Genomic DNA, 22,527 nt, shown 5'->3' with positions numbered 1-22,527 from the left:
GTTTTCCCATTTGGGTTAGCATCTGCTCCCCAAGTGTTCATCAAGCTCTGTGGCTTTAGTAGCTGTACAACATTTAAAAGAGGGAAAATACAGCCTGACAATGATCCCTTATTTAGACAACTTGTCCGAAGGACCTGTCCTCCGGGAAACTCAGCCTGCAATTAATCAGATCCTGAAACTCATTCTGTTCATTTGAGTAAATCCCAAATCCTCTCTTTCTTATTTCTGAATACCTGTGCAACCAGAACATTTCTGTAAAGCAGTGCGAGAGAAAAAGTGAATCTTAACTATGTCAGTTCCAGTTCTCTAAGTCTCTTTGAGCCATTTACTGAACATTAATGGCTATATCAAGAGAATGTGTATTTTTCCCCTTGGAAAAAAACTGTGGTCACTATTTGAGATTAGACATAGGTTATGTGAAACTGTTGCCCTTAGGTGGTGATTTAGTTTAAGACCAAATATGTGCACACACACATACACATACACATGCATATATACATGCATATCTATATATGCGTATGTGAAAATAAATTATCTAATATGAGCAAAACTTTACAAAATAGTGAATCCAAATACATCTATAATGATTGGAATAGTTGAATCAATTTTCAACAGTCCCACAGGAATAATGGACCATCTACCAGTTATTAAATTGCAATATGGTACATGCTGGTCAAGGTGATGGGAATACCATCACATTGGCATCTTTGTAAAGGAGGATAAAGAAAGCTTCTTAGGGGGCCCTCAGGTTCTTGTAAAATAGGACTTTGAGCCTGACATTATCATCTGAAGTGTTTCCCATGCATTCTAAATCTCAGAGTTCCTTCTCACCAATACTGATGCATTCCATGGTATGGTTGTTGGCTTCCAGCCCTTCTGGGCAGTTGTCAAGGCACTTTCCAAGGTGTAAGTAAAATCCACTTTTACACTTTGTACAGAAATTTTTGTTGAAACAGGTATCACAGTCAGCTTTGCATTCTGAAAGAGAATTCAAAGAAAGGAAACCATGCTTTTATTATGTTCAGTTAACTCTTCTTGGTCCAGTTCTGCAGGCTTCCAACATAGAGGCACATGGGGGTTCAAAATTACTTTGCTAAGCTGAATGAGCAATTCTTTCGTAGTTGTTCAGTTGATATACATTGGTTAATGATGCCCAAAACATTAGACTGTTTACCTCATGGATTTTTTTGGCAATAAGTCCACTGACAAGAATATTTCTAAGACAAAGTATCTATTTATATTAAATGATTGTGAAAATGTTTCATCAGAATTTTAACAAAATGTATTGGGGCATTGCTATTGTGTTGTTCCTGAGGTTTATTCATTCATTCAACAAATATTTGACTGCCTGCTATATGCCAGGTACTAGTCTGGGCATTGGGATGACAGAAGTGTGCAAGAGAATAATGTCCAGATTTCACAAAGTTTACTTTCTAGGAGGGGAGACAAATAAACAATAATGAGTGTTGACCCTTACATGGTACTTGCTATAATCCAGGCACTGATACAAGGATTTTGCGTATTTGAAGCCATTTAAACCTCACAATAACCTAATAACGGTGTCTCTGTTATGACTTCCATTTTACAGCTATGGAAACTGAGGCTCAGAAAGTTGTGTAACTAGCCCAAGTTCACAGAGCAGACTGGTTTTTTGAACCAAGTAGAACCAGGGGGAACAGATGGAGAATGACTGATACAGGAAAGAAGTTAATAATTTTGCATAAGATGGTCAAGGAATGACTCTCTGAGGAGGGACCTATGAACAAACTCTTAAATGACATGAGAAAGCCAAGCCAGCCTTGTAGGGGTGTGGGGAAGGATGGTGGAACAGCAAGTGTGGAATAGTCATTGTAAGGACCTTAAGGTGGGAAGATTCTGTAAAGCCAGTGGACCTGGGGCAAAGTGTGTGATAACGAATGGTAGGAAATGAGTTTGAAGGGGTAGGCAGGGCCACCTGTGGTATTTGGACAGAAGAGTGATGTGTTCTAAATTATGGTTTTGAAAGGCCACTCTAACTGTTGTATGGAGAAAAGACTTTTAGGGGCCCAGTTGAGAAGCGATATGAGAGTACTTAGACAAATGCTTAGAACAGGAGAGTAGGTAAGACTGGTTGTCAAACAGCAGAGCTGAAGGATTGGATGTGTGAGAACAAGAAAAGAATAGATGCTTACTCCTACGGTTTTCACCTGAAAACTTAGAAAATATTGGTGCCATTACTGAGAGAGCGGATAAGGAGTGGGTAACTCCATCTAAAAATACTTACAGGTAACAGAAAATCTTGGTGCTTACCTAACTCAAGAATGTGACATATAGTTCTTAACCAACAAATCTTACGCAGGAAAATAACTTAAAATTAAATCATGAAAATGAAATATTTCATTTTTAGTTTTTTGGCTGATAATTTTACTCTTTTTGCTAAATAAACATATTTGGATTTTATCTTCTATGAGGACAAGAAATAAATCAAAATGAGTCATTTTTTTAGATACCAGATCAATAACATTTAATTAAATACATTCTATTTCATGTTTCATGTGCTTAAGTTAATCTTTGTCTTTTGAGCTGTATTTTGGGCAAATGCGGGCTTATATTATTTTATCTTTAAAATTCTAAATTGTAGGCTTCAAAATGCACCTTTCTAGATAAATGTGTCAAAAATATAATGGACTGTTACGTTTACCCATTTAATATATTTTCCCAAAAAAAGAGTTGGAAATAATAGGAAATGCTGTCATTTTACAAATGCTTACTTTATGAAATGTCTTAGATTGTCATATGAGAAATGAAATTAGAAAATTGAAGTAAAAATATTTTATTTCATTTAATTACTTTAAACCTTAAAAAGCAACTAAGACATTTATTTTCTATTTGGAACAATCATATTCATTTCATATTAATCTTCACTCTCATATTTCAACATTTTTTCCTCCAAAGGTTGGAAATTGAGGCATGAAAACACCAAATGCTTTTATTCCTAAAAATGCTCCAAAATCAATTCACCTGAAAAATCATGCCTTTCCCCTGTCCAAAAAAATACAAATTTTGGTTTGTGGTATAATTTTAAGTTTGAATAAAATATGAAAATTAACGGGGGTAGTGTTTTCTTTAAGATGGGAAATTTAGAATTTGCAGAAACTTGGAGATAATAATTCTCATTATATCTCATTATATTTATCAGTTATATCTTTAATTGAGCAGCTAATGAAGCACCTTCTTACTCCCAATTCGTCTTGTAAGTGGTGATATTTAATGTGGCAAGAGAAAGTTATTATGGAGATGAGGAGGCTGAAGATTGTAACATATCTATTCTATTCGAGTTAGAGACTCACTAGGAAGTGCCATAGGTTCTCTGTCAATAAGTAACCTCTGGTTCACGTGTTAGGAGACTAAGAAGACAAAAATTTTCACTTATTTGAATTGGGGGCAGGCCTTAAGTAGAAACAAATGGAAACATTTATTTATTTTTGTTTATAATTTGCTATAATTAAATCCTTCTTGAAGCCAGAATAAAAGAGATATTTCTTTATGTCTTTAACTGCCTGGATTGTAGTGATAGTAATGGGTACTCAGTTGAAACTGATGCTTGCAGTACTCTTCTGTAGGTTCAGTGAGTAATAATCATGTTCTCAGCTTTTCCTTTTACAATTTACAAAACAAACCAAAACAGAAACACTTAGGTGGCAAAAATTGTTTAACACTGAGGGCTGAATCCAAGGGTGGGTTAATCTAACTATCAGGTAAAGACTACTATTTACTTAACATAGAATATATAACAAATATGTTAGAGGCCATTCCAAGCTGGAAAAGTTCCCAAGGATGAGATAAAAACATAATTTTGTGTAAGCACTTACTTGTACATTTATTTATATCTGGATATCGAGTTCCATAATATCCACTTGGACATGAAGAGAGACACACTCCAATCTGCTTCATGCCAATTCTTTCCAGAACAAAAAATAGTCTGGGCTTACATGACAAACATCCATTGTAATCTGAACACGTCGCGCAGCCTCCTTGGCAGCCTTGACTAACGTTAGGATGCACTGGGGAGACAAATGTAGAAAGACAAAAGTTAAATCGCAGATAGAGAAGTTAAGTGACATTCTCTGGGCAGAATATGCATTTTAAAATTAGTTTTCAATTTGGTGGCAATGTGTGGATGAGGTGAGACTTTGTTCCCTCTCTGGGTAATCTTTTAAAACATACTGTTTTTAACTTCAAAGTTCTTAAGAGTTGAACTTTTGAAAAGAATAAATCGCCTCAAATTATTTGCATATATAGTGAAAATATATTCATTGAACCAGCACTGTGGGAGGCTGAAGACTGGGTAATTTTGTGCTCATTTGCACACTGAAAGTAGTAGACATTAGTCAAGCGCTTCGTTTATATGATGGGTGATAAACACATTCTCAAATTTCTTCAGCAAGGATGACAACACATACTGGGGATTAAAACGAGTAGGGACACTAAGTTCTAGGGCAACTTTTCCTTTAATTATGATCCTCGGGAGAACACACTTTGACCCTGATCTAACGCAAATTGATCCTGAGGTGATGAAGCTATTCTGCCCCCACCCAATGCTTAACTGAAACATTCAGTCTCACAAGAGTTTAATATTTATCAATTAAAATTTGATGTAATTGTGAAAATGTAATATTTATCTTACCAGTATTTCCATGTGGATCATATATGAGTGTTTATAATAATTTATGTTAATTTTTTTTTCCTTTTGGGAGAGAGGTCTTATTCCCTTACGTGGTTGAAAGGTGTATTTGTTGAGGTTGTAGCAAGTCTACCCCAAGATCTACTATTACATCTATTCCTGATGATTTCAAGGTGTCCAAGAATCCCAGATGTGTGAGGTGAGATGGCACATTAGCAAGTCTGATCAAATGTACACAACCATTTAGGAGATTTGTGTTTACTCGAAACCTTCACAGCCTTAAATGTGCTCAGAGCTATAATCTGGTCATTGTCATCTATGTGTGAGTTGGTGGGAAACTTCTCAGTTAGATGTAGCTCTCATGTGGCTCGTGTTTGGGGGTGATTTCCTCTCCTAATGCAGTCTTTATTAAAATATGATATTAGTAGCTTTCTTGTTCCTTCAGGAATCCAGAAGGGAAAAATCATGACCCTTTGAGAACCAAAACTTGGCTCACAGGAGACAAATGTATCCTAGAGTATATCTGATATCTTTTCTTAGTAGCAGAAGGGATCGATTCTGGTGGATGCCATTCTTATTAAATCTGTCTTCATGGTGACATTTGGCTATTATTAAGTTCTTTACCAAAAAATCAAACTCCACCAAGCTTAGTTAGAAGGGGGACCCATAGACCAAACATTCTTTCCACAGGGGCACACAGGTTAGTTATAGAAAGGTCACTCGGTTGACCAGCATCCTCTGCTTGGAGGAAGCCATCCCTGCCTCAGCCACAGGAACCACAAACAGCTCATTCTCATTCCGAGACGTTTTGTAAATAAACTGAGGAAATGTGTGTGTTGTGTGTGTGTGTGGGAAGTCTGCGTTTCCTGTATATGGTCTTCTGTGGGCTGGGGCAGTCATATAAAGTGGCACAGGAGGTTTAGACATTATAGGGCCTGGGGGACTTGTAAGTGAAAACAGGGCCATTTTTTATGCCAGTAACTTGGCATTGGAGACTTACAGAAAATGTGTGCATATTTTAAAAAGGGGAAAACCCTAAAAGGCAAGGGGTGAAGAGAGCACCATATGACCAGAATCTAACTGCCCTATTTCAAGAAGCCAGAGGTGTAGGTAATAATGACTTGCAAAACCTTGTTATAAGAATTGTTTATGGAAAAGTGGACCTTGACTTGAAAGAAAATTACTCCAAGCTCAGGGTACTAAGTGACTGAGGGTTTAATGAAGACGGATCAAATGGGTCCAATGTATTCTTGCCTTTGAAATGTGGCTGTTAAAATGAAAGACACAAATGTAGTTTTAAGTACCCTAATAGTTTTGTCAATTATGATATAAATTCAGATTGATTGGGTATAAAATAAACATAATTCACATGTTCAGAGCTTCAAAAACTAACATACTTAAAAATAAATATCATTAAAAATTTGGGTTTTGAAGCTAAGCAAAAGTCTGCAAGAGAGAGTTCTGTGTGGGTTTCATGAGTGGTCACACTTTAACTGAAATTATCAGATGTACTAAAGTACCTTCCTCAATTCCCCTTTCTCTAAAATTTGTACTGATAAAATGTGGCACAGCCATCTCACATATTGTACTATAATAATTCTTTTTGCTTGTTTGTTTTTTCTCATGTTGCCTTTCAAGACAACGATTTTTGAGGAAGAACATTATTGTCCTAACTTGCACTGAAAATTTGTTTGCTGTTTTTTTCAATCATGGATTTTGAAACTGGGCAGGTACAAATGATGACAAACTTCATTTGTTTAGGAAGGTTTAAACACTGTGCTGTGAACACTGTGCTGTGGCAAGGGAAGAAAACTGAGACTATGACGTTTAGATTCTATAATCCTGGATTTTTTTTTTACAGTTGAGTAGGGTAGTGATTGCTGTCTTGAGTGCTGTATAAGGATCACTCAAATTATACAGTCAGTATTACACAACTAGATACATATTTCCCACACTTCATCTTAAGGCCAGAGCTTTTACTTTTTATATGGAAACCACAGAAAACTTTGGTCTGGACTGACTGTTAAAATCCTTCAGCTCTAAAATCTTATGATTCTAAGGCAGAAAATAGAATTTCACATTTTCATAATTCTTTCTCTTTTCCCCATTCTAATAATAACTTCATTTTGCATTTTTGGATCTCCTTTTTCAAGTAATGTTTTTAAAAATTATTTTATACAACCCATGGAGATAGGGAGGAAAAGAGATTGGGGAAGTCAGGGAGACTTCATAGAATAACCAAAATTTGAACATAATCTTGGAAAATGAGCTGGATTTCATTAGTAGATAAGTGGCCATGGTGGGGCTAGAGAAGAGAACCCCCAGAGTACCAAGTCAAGAAAGAGACTGACATGAGTTCAAGGTGCTTGAGGCATAAATAGTGGTTAATGTTGGAAGGAAAAATATCAAGAAGTTTGGAAGTATAATGTAGGTCGACATTATGGCGCCCTTTGTGTGTTGTGCCAAGGAACTACTCCGTAGACATGGAGTGGCTCAACGTGGAAAGTGATATGTTCAGGTTTGTATTAGAAAGGTAATATCCCTGGCACCAGGCATGGAAAGTAGAAGACTAATGCAGTGGTTGAGGCAGGAGGTTGATGATGGCTTAAAATACAGCAGAGGCAGTGTGATATGGTGAGGAAGGCATGCATGGTCCAAGGATATTTAGAAGTTGGAATCAGTCAAATGTGGTGAGCAACTGAATATGCAGTGAGTCAGAAAGAGGATTTGAAAAGGTATGTTTCTAGTTCCAGCTGGAGAATATAGAAAGGAGGGATGGAGGGAGAAGTAAAAAACTGCAGTTGGAGGGTTGGGGCAAGATGCAGTGAATAAAGAGGTCTGAAAAAATAAACATGGCTTGGGATCATTTTCTAAAAGAGATTTTATGAAATATTCAGAAAGTGATGCTTATTAGATGGAGCATAAGATTGGGGAGGGGACTGGAGATGGACGTGTGAAGCTCTGGTGGTAGCTACTTCATTAAAGAAGGCCTCTTAAAAGAGGGAGGCACTGAAGAATTCCAGCAAAGGGGAAACATAATCCAAAATAAGGGAATATGGTAAGAGAAAAGATGATTTTTAATAACACTTTGTATTTCTATACCACTTTCTCTTTCAACACATGCATCTCATAGAATACTAACTGTGGTAACCGTCCTATGAAGTGGGTAAAGAGAGAAACTGTCAATTATTCTGAAGCCCTAAGCTAAGACCAAAGCAAATGCTGTTAACACTAGACAAATAGTGAATTTAGATCAAAGGTTAGAACCTGCATCTTTGGTATCTGGTACAGATTTCTTTCGATGTGTAACAGGAAAATAGTTTGAATTCACAGGAATTCTAAATTCACGGGAATTTAAAATTCATGGGAATTTGTATTGTAAATGTGCTGTATTCCCAGCATAAAGTTTGTTTTTCCCTTAAAATTGAGAAAAAGGGAAGTAGTTTTTCTTAATTTGTTTATAAAGCTTGAGTATATGACAAGACTACATGTTAATGCACAACTTAAACCAATTTGCAAAATCTTAACTGTCCACATGCCCTGAGTAAATGAATTCAATTTCTCTAGCTGTTAAAGAAACCTTCTCATCACTATCTATTTGATAACCTTCAATTTGTGAGGTGGAACTGATGCAACAATTCCTACAGGACTTACTATTGTCACAAGAGGTAATTCAACTTCTTTGAGAAAACAGCCGGCGCATAGGGTTGGAAATGGTAAAATAGCATTTAGTAAATACATAACCTTTGGCTATTTATGTTCAGTGTTTACTGCATACTAAACTGACTGTAGTATTGGAAACTAAGTTCTGCTTCTGTAACAATTTAAGTGCAAACTTCAAGGAATTGCTTTAATTTAAACTCCTCCTCAAGCTCAGTTGCAAACTATTGTATCTATTGTAAACTTCTATGTGGAATAAAGCTATTATTGCATGCTGTTGGCTACCTCTTATGGCCATTTATTTGTTGCTAGAAAGTTTCCAGAAATATAAAATGTAATAGACTTTAGGTTCATAAAATAGGTTTGACAGAGATCAAAGGAGATGCCATATATGTGGAAAGTAACTTGTAGATTTCATAATTTAGAACATTAAAAAGTAATGAATTCACAAATTGGGTAAAAGTTATTTTCAACCAATAAAACTTAACAGGTTCTTCCTGGAGAATCCTCATCTTCACAACATTTATCTCCTGCTGTTCTCCATGTAGTGGCTTTAAAAAACCAGTGGAATTCTATAATCAAAGTCGTTTTTACATCTGTCCTTTCCCCCAGACCTTCTCTCTTTATAAGAATGTTCACATTGATTGTAAGCTTCTTGAGGGTATTGATTGAACCCAGGACTCCATATGTGGGAAGCAGGTGCTGAACCACTGAGCTCTAGCTGCTGCCCAGTGAGAGTTGATTTTTTTCTTTGCTTGTTTGATTTTGATTTTTTAGGAGGTGCTGGGAATGGAACCTGGGATCTCATAAATGGGAAGCATGCACTCAACCACTTGAGCTATATATCTGTTCCCTTATTGACAACATCTTGATAATTTTCTTGATAATTCTCAGTCTACACACAGGAGTGGTTACCTATTGAATAAGTATTCAGTAAAGAAAGAGTGGTGTTTTTTTTTGCCTATTGAATGAATGAAGGCAATAAAAAAAGGATAAGTTATTTGAATTTCTTTTTAAATAATGAAGATGTTGAAAGAGTAAATATTTAACACAAAGTATTTATAATTGGTTTTAAGTGGCCCATGGCTGTGAACCTCTGTAATGAAATCAATTTCTAAGTCATGTACATTTTGAGATGTTCAATTATGAAAAAAATTATCAAATGAAATAAGGAAAGTTTTCTAGGTGCCAATAATTCAACAGTCCATTCACCTATAGAAAATATAGCCCTTTCCCCACCTCAATTTAAGACAGCACATTTTTATCATATCTTGGGCTTTGTTGTTATGGAATCGTATTTAAGTTTAGAGTAATATTATGCTCACAGAAAATTAAGAGATGTTTCATGGTTCCTCTGGAATGCTTGGCAATATTCACTTTAAGAAATATCTTATGTTAAAAAATTTGAATTGCTTGGCAATGTCTTTCAAATTCTGTTGAATTGACCCAAGAAAATATTGAGATTCAATATTTCCTAAATGAAAGCTTCCAATTTACAAAAGCAGAACCGACAATGGCTGGGTCCTTGCAACGATTTGAATAATTTGGGGAAGTTAGGTATAGACAGCAACATATGTACAGAAACTTTTTTGAATAAATAAGAGAACTTACTAGGATACAATACTCCTGTGCATTCGCAAATGATATCTGAATGAATAAAGTTCTATTTATGGTCCTCCATTATTATTCTTGATTAATAATGATTTGTTGATATTTATATACAAACATATATAGATCTTGATATTTTTGAAATTCTGGTTATTATCTGAAGGCTTTTTCAATATGCCAATGTTTTCAAGAAATGAATTAAAATTCACCAATGCTATTAAATATATATACATATATGTATATGTATGTGTGTATAGATGCACATATAGTCTTTTGTCAAAGTTAGGGGCACAGACATTGACTGCCCTGTAACTATTAGGATTAACATAGAGTCTGCTCTATCTTTTGTTCCCCTGAATCAACTTCTAATAAGCTTATAGTCGGTGCTCACACCAATGAATTCACAAAATTCCTGACAGTCTCAGAAAGGAATGTATTTACCAGCTGCTGAATACAGCCCAGTTGGTGCTCCATCATTATTATGTGGGGAAACATACTGTTTTTAGTGGAAACTATTCTTTGAGAACTTGGAAAATCTTTCTCTTACTGAATAATAATTTCCTGAAGGGAGTCTAATATTTATATTCTATAAATACTTTAAAATAAAACCACAGCAATAAAACAGACCTAGCATTAAACAGCAATTAGCTAAACTTTCCACTAAAGTCAAGCCAGCTCAAAATATTAAGAAAAAGGCTGGAATATGATGATGGCTATAGAATTCCTGAAATCTAAGATATGATGACTATTTGATAGCCAGACGCCAGCTTGGTGGCCGATGACTGTGCTTTGTACACCCACATGCTACAGATTCAGGAAAATAGAAATAAAAGATGGTTGCATCATACCTTGATGTATTGTGGAGACTATGAATAATTGACTCAAAAAAAATTTCTGAGGCCTGCTGTAAGCCCAACATGACCCATGATGCAGAAAATGCTAGACTTCTGGCTCCAGACCTCAGGATGTTAATTAATCAACAAGTATACAAATTATTAAATGATTCAAGACCTTGATGAGTGTTGTGAAGGATATAAACAGGTGGATAAGGAGGAGATTAACTCTGAGAAGCCACTTTAAATGCAGAGGTCAAGGAAGGCCTCTTTAAGAAAGTTACCCTTAGCTGAGGGTTTGGAGGATGAGGAGTTAGCCAAAAAAACCTGAGGATGAGAATTCCAGGCAAAGTGTCAGCAACTGCCAAGACTTTCAGCCTGTGAGAAAGAAGTGGGCCTGAGGAGCAGCACAAGGGAGGACCAGTGCCGTGCTGTAGAGATAGGAGATGAGGTTAGAGAAGGAGGCTAGAGTTAGAGGGCAACTGTGGACCAAGGTCAACAGCCTGGATTTTATAAGTACATGTAGACTGTGCACTTCTAAGGAAATACCAGAAGGAAAGAACAAATGCTGCCTGGTATATTGGTTCATTTTCATTTTTGTTAATTTTATGGGTTTTGGAACAGAACCAGCATCTTGTATTCCATGAAAACATGTTCTCTTATTAATTTTTATATTAGAGGAGAATGTTCTAAAGAGCGCCAACTTGGGATTTGCATTCTGATTACAATCTTTGAAGAGACTGTGCATCTATCTACATGTTCTTTGCTCTCAGGAACATTTCCTTTCTCCTTTGTTGCTCCTCATCTCCCTCTAGCAGTAACTTTCATTGGCTTTGTGGTTTTAAATTTTCATTCCCTTTTTATTGGAGTGTGTGTATGTGGTGGGGGGAGGACAGGAAAGTTATGAAATATATAAGAGGTCATAAGAACAAAGAAAGGGAATAAAATGTTCAAACTTTTGCAATCTTGCATTCAATCTTTTCTTGCATTTTTTTCTCAATTCTTGCCATGAGCAAAGCATATTGACACAGTCTAAATAATTTAGAGCACCAACACAATGGTTTTCCCTTCTAGTACAACCTTCCCTTGGGAATCTCAACATTATATTCTTTGCTCATCAAATGAATTAATAACCTATGGGGTAATTCCAAAGTTAATTCTGCAAAAGTAGTGAAAGCCGTATTAGTTATCTTGTGAACTGCCAGAGAGCTATAGCTGTCCCTGCTGCTGAAACAGTTACAAAAAGCATTTGTAGAACCAAAACTACAAGAGGTTTCTTTCCTAACCACAAGTAGAAAATCTATCATAAAGTTAATATACTCTGTTTGCTGTGGGTGTAAAATATAAGGTACTGAATCAGCATCTCCAGCTGTTGCTAAGGGAAAGAAAGCTTCCCATTCTCCAAGTGGCTGTGCTCCCAAGTGGAGGTGAATAGAGGACAACAGGGGGTGGATAGGGGTAAGGGAGACCCAGATTCTACAGAGAGCCAGGACCTGTTGATGAGTTAGTGGGTGGTAATAGCAGCGTGTTTCATGAGACAGATCCAACAGTGTTCGTCCAACAGTGGGAATCATTATTTGCTCTGGTCTGCCTGAAAGAGCCATTGCTTTTTTTCTTTTTCTTTTTTTTAAGGGGAGAATTAATTAGAAATCAACGTAAACAGAAAATGTGATAGTTTAATGGTAAATGAATTTACATGGGTGTGATTCCACAACTACCAACCTCACATTCTTGAATGAGACAAACTTCAGTTTGTGCTAAAAACAAACTTCACTTTGTTATATTATGAATAAACTCGGATCTTCTTGCCACACAGCAGACTCGAGCAGCGTATCTGCTGGCTGAAGCTTTCGCATAAGCAAACAGCGGGCGAGGGACTTGTGGTATTTTTAACAGGCACAAGAAAATGTGCAAATACTTTGTATACCATTTTAAAAATCCAACTTTATGTATCCAAAATCCTGAGCAGAAAAAATAATGGATTTTTCTCCTAGGTTCATGAAACTGCTGACACAACAGTAGAGGAATATGCATGCACATCTGTGATTGTGAAGTCTTTTTAAGCTTATGTGCACCACTGGCTGCTTTGCCTGGTGCAGAAATGGGCCCTGCACGCTTCCCAAGGAGCAAGGGGAGGGCAGGGGGAGGAGGGAGCACTGGCTCTGGGCTCACAGAGAGTCTGGTTTTGAATCCCAGTTCTGACATTTACTAACTGAATAACTGACATTTATCTCTTCATCCAACTGTTCACTAAAAACATGAAATTATTAATCATCCAGGCATCATACTAGTAAGTGTGCAAAGGTGAATACAACGAAATACCTGAGCCAAGGAGTTCAGTGATGGATTATTTAGAAGCAAGTTGCTTAACCTCTTTGAGCCTAGGCTTCCTCATCTGACCCAAGGGATATCTTCTTGACAGGTACTGAGAGCCTTAAGTGAGATGATGTGTCCACCTGGCACTCTTAAAGGCACTCACTAAAAATTAGTCGGGGAAAGACATTTTGTTTTACGCAAGCAGCATGAACTGTACTCTGGTCTTATCACTGACCTTATTTGAGGGAGCTGGAATTTTTATTCAATACTAACTCTCCCCAAAACTTCTAAGCAAGGAGACTGAGGGGGCAAATGCTGATGCTTCCTTCTAGTACAGGAGAAAGAACTTGGAGGAGTGGCTATTGCTAAGGATGGCAGACACAGGTTTTAAAAGGTATGGCTCACCGTTTCACGCAACATCCTGGGCAAGACAGCCTCTGGGACCCTCACAACTCACTGGAAACAAACTTAAATAGACTGAAAGAGGAAAGGCATGCCTTAGAAATGATACTGGCATAGTACAGAGAGCCCGAGGATTCTAATACTTCACTGTGTGTAAAAATTACCTGGAATACTTTGCTTAAAATGCAGGTGCACAGGTTTCCCTCCTAAACATTTTGATTCAGGGACTTGGGAGGAGATTTCTAGGCATCTGTGGGTATAATATGCGCCCCAGGTGAATCTGATGCAGGTGACATAAATACCATATTTTCAATATCACATCACCATCGTCTTCACAAATAGGTATTTATGTAGTGATTGCTGGGAGCATTATACTACTGACTGATCATATTGAGAGGTAAAACATGGTCTTTGACTCAAGAGGATTACAATATAGTCAATAAAATATGTCCTTTATATTCCAAAGGTCATACGTATATGGACTAGAAAGTTAATGCAACAGAAATGAAAAGGCAGGAGCAATTATGGATGACTGAGGTATTTGAAGACCACAGAGAGCAGTTAAGGAGAGTTATGGGGCCTAAAGGAAAAGAACTTAGACAAATAGAGAGGGAGAAGGAGGGGGAGTGTTGCAAAGAAAAGCATTTCTGTGGAAATATTTGTGAATATTTGTGAAAACATATTTGGTGAATGAGGAGGACCATAGGGAATTTAAGAGGCGAGTAGAGCTCTTCCTTAAATTTTACAAATTAGAAATTAGAGGGCCACCCAGGTAAGCTCCCACCTGATAGAATCATAAAGTCTCTGGAAGTTTAGAGGGATCTAATTCAAACTGATTCTTAGGAAGAGTCTACTGAATTATGTCCAGTAAAACAAATCTCAGGTGTGATGATTGAAGGGCAGCCCACATAATTATTTTACAGAAATACTTATTAAAACATGTCCTCATCTCAATCTGAACCTGTCCCCTAGGAAGTTCTACTTACCACAGAGCACACCCAAAAAGTTTTTTCTTTTTCATTAAGATAGTTTGTCGAACAATGCTGGGTGCTTGGGATGGAAAGATGGATAAAACTAGGAGTTCACGGTATGACGACAGAGACAGACCACAACAAAGTAAAGCTGTGTCTTAGTTTGTTGGGGCTACTATGAGAAAGCCACACAGTGCTTGGCTTCAGTAACAAGGATGTAATGTCTTATGGTTTTGAAGGCTAGAAGTTCCAAATCAAAATGTCAGCAAAGCCATGCTTTCTCCTGGCTCAGTAGCAATTCCGGTGATGGCAGTCCTCTGTCAAGGTTCTCTCTCTCTCCTCTCTGGCTTCTTTTGACTTCTGACTTCTGGTTTCTAGTTTCTTACCCTGATTCAGTTTGAGATGATCTTAATAGGATCTTTCAAGATCCTATTCACAAATGAATCCACACCTTAACTGATAATAATATCTTCAGAGATTCTATTTACAAATGGGCTCACACCCACAGGACACAGATTAAGATTTGGACATTATATTTCTTATGGGGTACATAGTTCAATCTCCAAACAATCGGTGTGTTAAATATTATGTACAAAGCTATGTCAGAATAGAAGAAATGGCCCACCTGGAAGTACCTTTTCAGGAGATTGGACATTTTAATTGGACTTTGAAAAATAAGGGGAAGTGGGGGTGGGGCTTGACTTTAATCTTTTCTGTATATTAGAGGAAATATGTAGAAGTAAGTAAGTTCCCTTATCTATCTGGGTTTATGTAGATGCTTTCTGGTGGTGGAGAGGAAGATATTTGGAAAAGAGAGGAAAAGTTGAGAGATTCAATGTGATGTGATGCAGTATTGGTGACATTGCTGATAGCTGAATTAGGAGACTGTTAATGGGTAAATTCGGATAGTGTTAATGGGATGAAAAAGAGAAGGTGGGGTTCTAAAGTTATTTCTAAAGAGATATTGACAAATCTTGGCAAGCAATTTAAAATGGGCTAATGAAGGAGTAATAAGTATTGATCCTGTAGTTTCTAACTACAGAGACCAGACAAAAATCATGGAATTAACTGAGATAAGGTACTCAGATACCAAACAAGAAGTATAGGTGGTTGCCTGACAGAGAAAAAAAGGGTAAAAACAATCATTTCATTTTGAGGTCCTAGGGAGCTTGGGCTTGTCTGATTCCCACTTTGTATTAGAAATATAGAGCACAGTATCAGGTATGTTAACAGGTTCACAATACATGGTAAAGAATAAATAACCCCCTTTATTCTATAAAAATAATTGAGCCCTATGAATCATATGGCTAGTTAGTGGCACTCTCCTGGTTTTTTTTGTTTTGACTGAAACCTAAAAATTTTAGAGAGAAATGAAGGGGAAGCAAATGATATGCACTAAATATCTTAGCATGAAGGTAACGGAATCATTCAACAGTTTGAACGGTGATAGAGGTTTAGAAAAAGTTGTTCCTGTTTTATAGGTATTGAGAAGTGAGAGTTGGAGATGCCTCCAAATAGTTCTTCAACCATCACACCTGATCATGCATGGATTTAGCTATGGAATCTAAGAATTTTCCACAGCCAAAGAACTCAAATGCTGGAGTTAAGCTTCATTTCTTACAGCAAAAGTTCCTCATTAGATCTTCCAGCATCTGGATGACTGGTCATTATGGAGACAGGGCCTAGAAAATAGTTACGAAAATTATCCAGAGTAGGAGCAGAGACACCTGACAAAGTTATTCCTCTTCTTTTCCATCTTTCTACATTGGATAAAAAATTTTCCTATGGTCCATTCTAAATGATTAAGCTATATTGAGACTACATAAGCAAGATCTCTTTGATCTGTCCTACCCTTCAACAGGCATGCTCCTTTGGCCACTCTGTATCGCCCTAGGGCTGGCTGATCAATTTTAATTAGGGAGCTAATTTCAGGAACCTAATTGATTACCTTATGTATAGCAAAAATAATGATCATAGACAGTGAAAACAGCAAAATGGGAATGGTTTTTATTTTTGATTGTGTTACAAAATACAGATATATCACTACGTACATAAGTCTGTACTTTTACAATTTTTTTAAGCTTCTTAAAGACTGTTAGGAGCTATGGGCTTAGAATTGTATCCTTAAATTTGAAAGCATTTTTTTTTTATTGACTTTGTAATAATATTACATTAAAAATATATATGTGAGGTCCCATTCAACCCCACCCCCCCACCCCCCCTCTCCCCCCCCCAACAACACTCGTTCCCATCATCATGACACATCCATTGGATTTGGTAAGTACATCTTTGGGCACCTCTGCACCTCATAGACAATGGTCCACATCATGGCCCATACTCTCCTCCATTCCATCCAGTGGGCCCTGTGAGGATTTACAATGTCCGGTGATTACCTCTGAAGCACCATCCAGGGCAGCTCCATGTCCCAAAGATGCCTCCACCTCTCATCTCTTCCTGCCTTTCCCCATACCCATCAGCCACCATGTCCACTTTTCCCAATCCAATGCCACCTCTTCTATGTGGACATTGGATTGGTTGTGTCCATTGCACCTCTATGTCAAGAGGAGGCTCAGATTCCCCATGGATGCTGGATGCAATCCTCCCATTTTCAGTTGTAATCACTCTAGGCTCCATGGTGTGGTGGTTGTCCTTCTTCAACTCCATCTTAGCTGAGTGTGGTAAGTCCAATAGATCAGATTGTAGGTGCTGGAGTCTGTTGAGGCTCAGGACCTGGCTATCACATTGTCAGTCCAGAGAGTCAAATCCCCTAAATATATCTTAAACCCCAACATTAACTGCACCTCCAGCACATTAGCATGAAAGTCTTATGAAGGGAGATCCCATCTGAGTCCAGATTCATCACACATAAACACCATTTCCAAAGAGGGGCCATCTGCCCTGGTAGTTAACCCCATCGGCCATGACCATAACTCCCATGGGTCTCTTTAGCCCTCAAAGGAACCAATATCTGGGGGTTGTATCTGCTTTATCTGTCTCTCTGACTCTGCTCAGTTGTGCATGAGGGCAATCCTTCTGCCAGCCTCCAGACTCGTTTTTAGAAACTCGTAGCCATATAAACTCATTTCTCCTTTCCATTTCCCCCTTACTTTAGGTCAAACAGCATTTTAAAGTCATGTTATTTTATGTAGACATGGATATTCTGCTGATCCGCATTGAACCTTCCGTATAAGGTCATTTTCCAGTTGCATCATCAGTTGGTAGTTGATAGTGGTCCCTCGTTGCCAGGGAGGCTCATCCCCGGGTGTCATGTCCCATGCTGGGGGGAAGGCATTGCATTTACATGCTGAGTTTGGTTTCGAGACTGGCCACATTTGAGTAACATGAAGGCTGACAGGAGGAAATTCCCAGGCACAATGTTGCTCTAGGCCTTGTTCTTATTTTAGGTTTATCAGCTCACAAGCATAGTCATTAGCATCAGGGGCTCACTGTTGAACCCTGACTCCCTCCCGGTCCCCGCCGCTGTACCTGGGAGACTGTCGCTGCTCCCCTAGGGACCACGACAGAGCACCACTGGCCAGGAACCCAGTACCCCCCCTGCTGTGGTTTTTAATTGTTGCCACTATGAGTATATCCAAACATTACCATGCATCCTGGACATATGTTCTGTACAGCTCCCTGTCAGCCATATATCACCTGTAATTGGTATCCTATACCAGTATCCCTCCATTGCCATTGTTGAAACACTCTGTGATCCAGAACTCCCCGAAATTTGAAGCCCAATATAATGTCATGGTCCCTTACTAGGGAATGGCATATAGCGATGGGTTTAAAGGATAGATAAAGAACTTGGATAAAGTTAGATAAAGAACTTAGATAAAGAATGTTGACTTGAAAAAATTCCACATCCTATCTTTTTCTTTTTTTTTTTTTTTCCCCCCTAATTATTCAGCTTTTCTTCACAGGAGTCCTAGACCACAGCAATGCATATATATAATATACAGCACTCCCACACATCCACCAGAAAACCTTTTCCCTTCCACAGTGATACTCTTACGCCCTATTCATATCATATTTACTTAAAGTGATGTACAGAGTCTGAGACATTAGCTTTCTAACAAGGTGACATCTGTGCTTACATTATGGTGCATACTTTAGGATACACAGTTCTTTACATTTTTAGTTATCCTATGTTTTACATTATGGTTTACATTATCAGTCTGTCATCTCCTATATGTTATGGTGTAATATTACATGTTTTATATCCATCCTTGTGTACTCTCAAGAAACTCCTCTCTTACCCCCCATTTACTTTGGTTCCACACATTTAACGTCCATTTTCCCTTCCACCTTGGTGCCCACAGTGACAGCCAACCTCCGTTTCCTGAGGAGCCACTTCCAGAGATAGATGGAATAGTGTTCAGGGCCTAACTTGCTCAACTGCCCCAATGCCCTGGGAGCCACCCTTTCTCTTGAGGGATACAGTTCCCTCTATTTGATGGCATTAGTCCTCCCCAGGATGTGGGTCCACCCCCACTCTCACTACTTGGGTGAAAGCATTTTTGTTCAGTCTTTAAAATAGCTTATTTGGTATCCTCTTTCCTCTGTATCTCACTTGAGCTCACACATGTATTCAAGAGAGAGAGGACCTTAAGGATACCCCAATTCATATTGTCAGCTAGTAAGAATTCTATCTATAACAAATAATTCCCCTAATATACAGGCTTTTATTGTCAAACCCAAAGAAATTACACTAATTATAGGATCTTCACAGGAGATGGGATTGTGGCAGTACAGGAAAGTCCCTAGATTGTAGTAAAACAAAACAAAACCAAAACAAATACATCTGTACATGAATTTTGAGACCCTGGTCTGCCGTTGAGTGATGCCATTGAAATTACTTAATATCTTTGACCCTTAACTGTAAAATGAGAATGGCGAAATCTGCTTGGCACATTTTACAAGGCTATTGAATAAAGCCAGTAAGACAACTATCAGAAAGTGCTTGCATGCTATAAAAAATATATGCATCTAAATTGTTATGAATGATAGTTGTAATGATACTTTGCTGGAAAAGGGTCAGACCTGAACCTGTCACCCTCATTCCAGGAATAGGAAAAGAATACATTTTATGAGAAAACTGACAACTATATTTGATGATAATGTGTATAACTGTTTTTTTGTATTTTTGTATTTTTAAAAAAAAATTTGTTCTGTCATGGGCATCTTAGATTAGGGCAACGGGTAGTTGTAACTTTTTTTATTAGAGAAGTCATAGATTTACAGAAAAACCATAGAGAAAATACAGAGTTCCTGTACACACTCCTCACCCATGTGGTTTTCCCTATTATTAACACTTTGCATTCATGTGGTAAATTTGGATAAACAATATTGGATGAAACAATATTATTATAATTGTACTATTAACTATAGTCCAGGGTTTACATTAAGGTTTGCTATTTGTGCTGTACAATCCTATTTTTAAAAAAATTTTTATTCTAGTACTGACAACCTAAGTTTCCCATTTTAACCACTTCTTTTATAACTTTTTAAGATTAGGTTTCTTTCGTTGTAAGGAAATAAGAGATTGTGAAATAAATCCTCAGTAAACAGATAATTTCTTTGAAAAGACCAATAATTAAACAAATAAGAAATCCAATTACCAGAACATCCACAGAGTGCTTCTCTGGACTGTCTGTCCTTGTTACCATCTGCAGAATGCCTGCAGGGGTCTAGTTTCTAGTTTGAGCTCCACAGCCAACCAGGTGCATGACTTTGGGCTAGCCACTTATGTCTCTGGCTTCTCTGTTTCCTCTTCAGTAACATGAGGTTTGCTGCCTACACGATTTCCAAAATCTTCCCTAGCTCTTAAAACACACTGTAGACCTGACAGACATGTGCTTTCTCTAGTATTTTCTATCTCTGTAAGTGGCACATTCCAATTGCTAAAGCCAGAAATTTAGGAGCCCTCCTCACCCCCATCTCCAATCATCCTTTCCTAGGACTCCACCTTCTGCATAGAGCCCCTGTGCCTTCTGGTTTCCTATCACTGCTGCTGCTACCATTCAGCAATCAGAGGATCAAGACCAATGGAACAATCCTATCAGGCCTCTGCTTGAAACAGTTTAAAGGCTTCTCCTTGCACTTCCACGTAACCCCTCTGTCAATTAGCCAGCTTTACACTCTTAGCCTCACCTTTTGTCTAATGGGGCCTTACTAGCTCCATCTCAGCTGCAGAATGAAGATAGAATAAAAAGACCTCTTCCTTCTTCCTTCAGCATTCTCTTTTAACAGGCTTAATGAGAAGCAAAGGGTATTGGGGAAGCTGGGTTTTGGGTCACAAGATCTGACCATTCCTGCCTGTCACTCTGGTATGATCCTTAATCGTTTTGAGCCTCAGTTTCTTTATAAATGGATAAACAATATCTATATCATGAACTTGTTGCAAGGGTTACATGAAACAATACAGGTAAAAATACCTAATAGTGGCTTCTCTCCTCTGTAGAACCCTTCACAAGTTAGTGGTAACACACAGTGAAGAACGGAGTCAAATCATTTTCAAGACTCTGAAATTTGGCAACTGACATCTTTAGAGCTATCAACTAATGTTGGGAAAGGTTCATCCACAGACTTGCCTAAGAAATCCAAATAATTTGTTGACGTTTGCTTGCCAAGCTGATGCTTTAAGTAGACAGGATTGTATGTTCCATGTAGTGGTCAAGGGGTTACCATAAAAGGTTAGAAAAGTGCCTTGGAGAGATGGACAAAAATGTACTATTTTTAAACATACAATATTTTAGTGTTTGTTTGGTAAAAGTAATTCCAGTTAATGAATTAGTGTGAAAGTTCAACTATAGAAATTAGTCCATGTGCCAAAAATGGAAATTCACTCAGCCAAACTATGCCCTTCCGTTGCAAGCTTTACCTAACAATGATTGTCACAAACGGCATGCTGAGGGATGGCTCTTATTCAGTGGTAATAAATTTTAAGACAAGAAAATACTGGGAGGCCTAATAAACTCCAGTGTTTTCAGTTAATCCTCTACCCACATCCCTGCTTCATCCCCACATGCTGTTTACACTCTCCCTGTTTTCCAGAGAAAAATCTGGGTGTGCATTAGACTCATTTGTGAACTATTGAAGTAATTTCCATTTTTACTTAAACAAGTCAATAAATGAAATACCATACAACTTAGAAAGAGTATCAAAGAGTTCTAGTTTTAGTTTTAGCTGGTCATTGCTTTTCAGTTCCTGGCTCCGTACATTCTTTCCTTAACAACTATGAAGAGCTATAAGGATGCTCTCGCTCACTCTTGAAATCACAGCACATAAAATAAATAGCTGTTGGATGAATGAACGAATTCAAGCTGTTTTAATTAGGGCTAAGTTCAAGTTCAGTTTTTTCTCGTATTTTTTTGCCCAACAAGATTTCCTTTCTATTTGTTAACTTTTTACAGATATGGCCCAATAAATTCCATGAAAGTATAAAGAGAAATATATATTTTTAAATTCATGCCCTAAGTCGACATTCTTCAAGTTATGGCAGTAAACAAAGGTTAGAGCATGTTGCAAGATGGAAGAAGGAGAGCTCCTTGATCTTACTTATTCTTGGAGAGACTTTCAGATCAGTGTTCTGCCTTCAGATAAATGAAAGATTATGAGCCCCATTTAGAGGTGATGCACTTGAATCTCAGACTAAATGATTAGACTAAGATGATACAGTAGATTATGAATTAGGCATCAATCTACCTGCCTCCCAATGTGTAATTTCTCACTATATTTCAAATACAAGAAGTTTTGGATTCCAAGAAGGCAATTAGAAAGATGTGATTCTATTCTAGTGAAGTTTCCATTTTATATCCCATAAATCCCTTTTTATTATTTTCTTTGCTGAATTACGAGCAAATGCAGGATTAAAGTGGGATTCAATTGCAGACTCAGCCAGGAATGATTGTCATTACATGTTTGAAGCAAAACAAAGAGGAATAAAATCACATTGTAGCTATTTCAATGACATTATTTATGTAGCGTCTTTTTTTTTCTGAATGTTTTTTTTTTTAACAGGAAAAATAATCCTAAAATACTCCTGTAAAGAAGATGTATCTTCAGATACTAA

The 22,527-nt window shown here is 37.6% G+C and overlaps 1 protein-coding gene across 1 annotated transcript in view; it reads right to left on the bottom strand.

The window, feature by feature from the left end:
* The window catches only part of RSPO3 (R-spondin 3), an 82,195-nt gene that overhangs the window by 43,281 nt on the left and 16,387 nt on the right, over positions 1-22,527 (bottom strand). The window contains exons 2-3 of the mRNA XM_004469051.5: positions 3,852-4,043; positions 832-978 (exon numbers count right to left, since the gene is read on the bottom strand). Coding sequence (XP_004469108.2) covers positions 832-978; positions 3,852-4,043 — 339 coding nt within the window. The remainder of the gene's footprint in view (positions 1-831; positions 979-3,851; positions 4,044-22,527) is intronic.

Source organism: Dasypus novemcinctus, chromosome 11 (genome assembly GCF_030445035.2).
Source record: "Dasypus novemcinctus isolate mDasNov1 chromosome 11, mDasNov1.1.hap2, whole genome shotgun sequence".
Taxonomy (NCBI): domain Eukaryota; kingdom Metazoa; phylum Chordata; class Mammalia; order Cingulata; family Dasypodidae; genus Dasypus; species Dasypus novemcinctus.
This window is presented reverse-complemented; position numbering and strand designations above follow the sequence as displayed.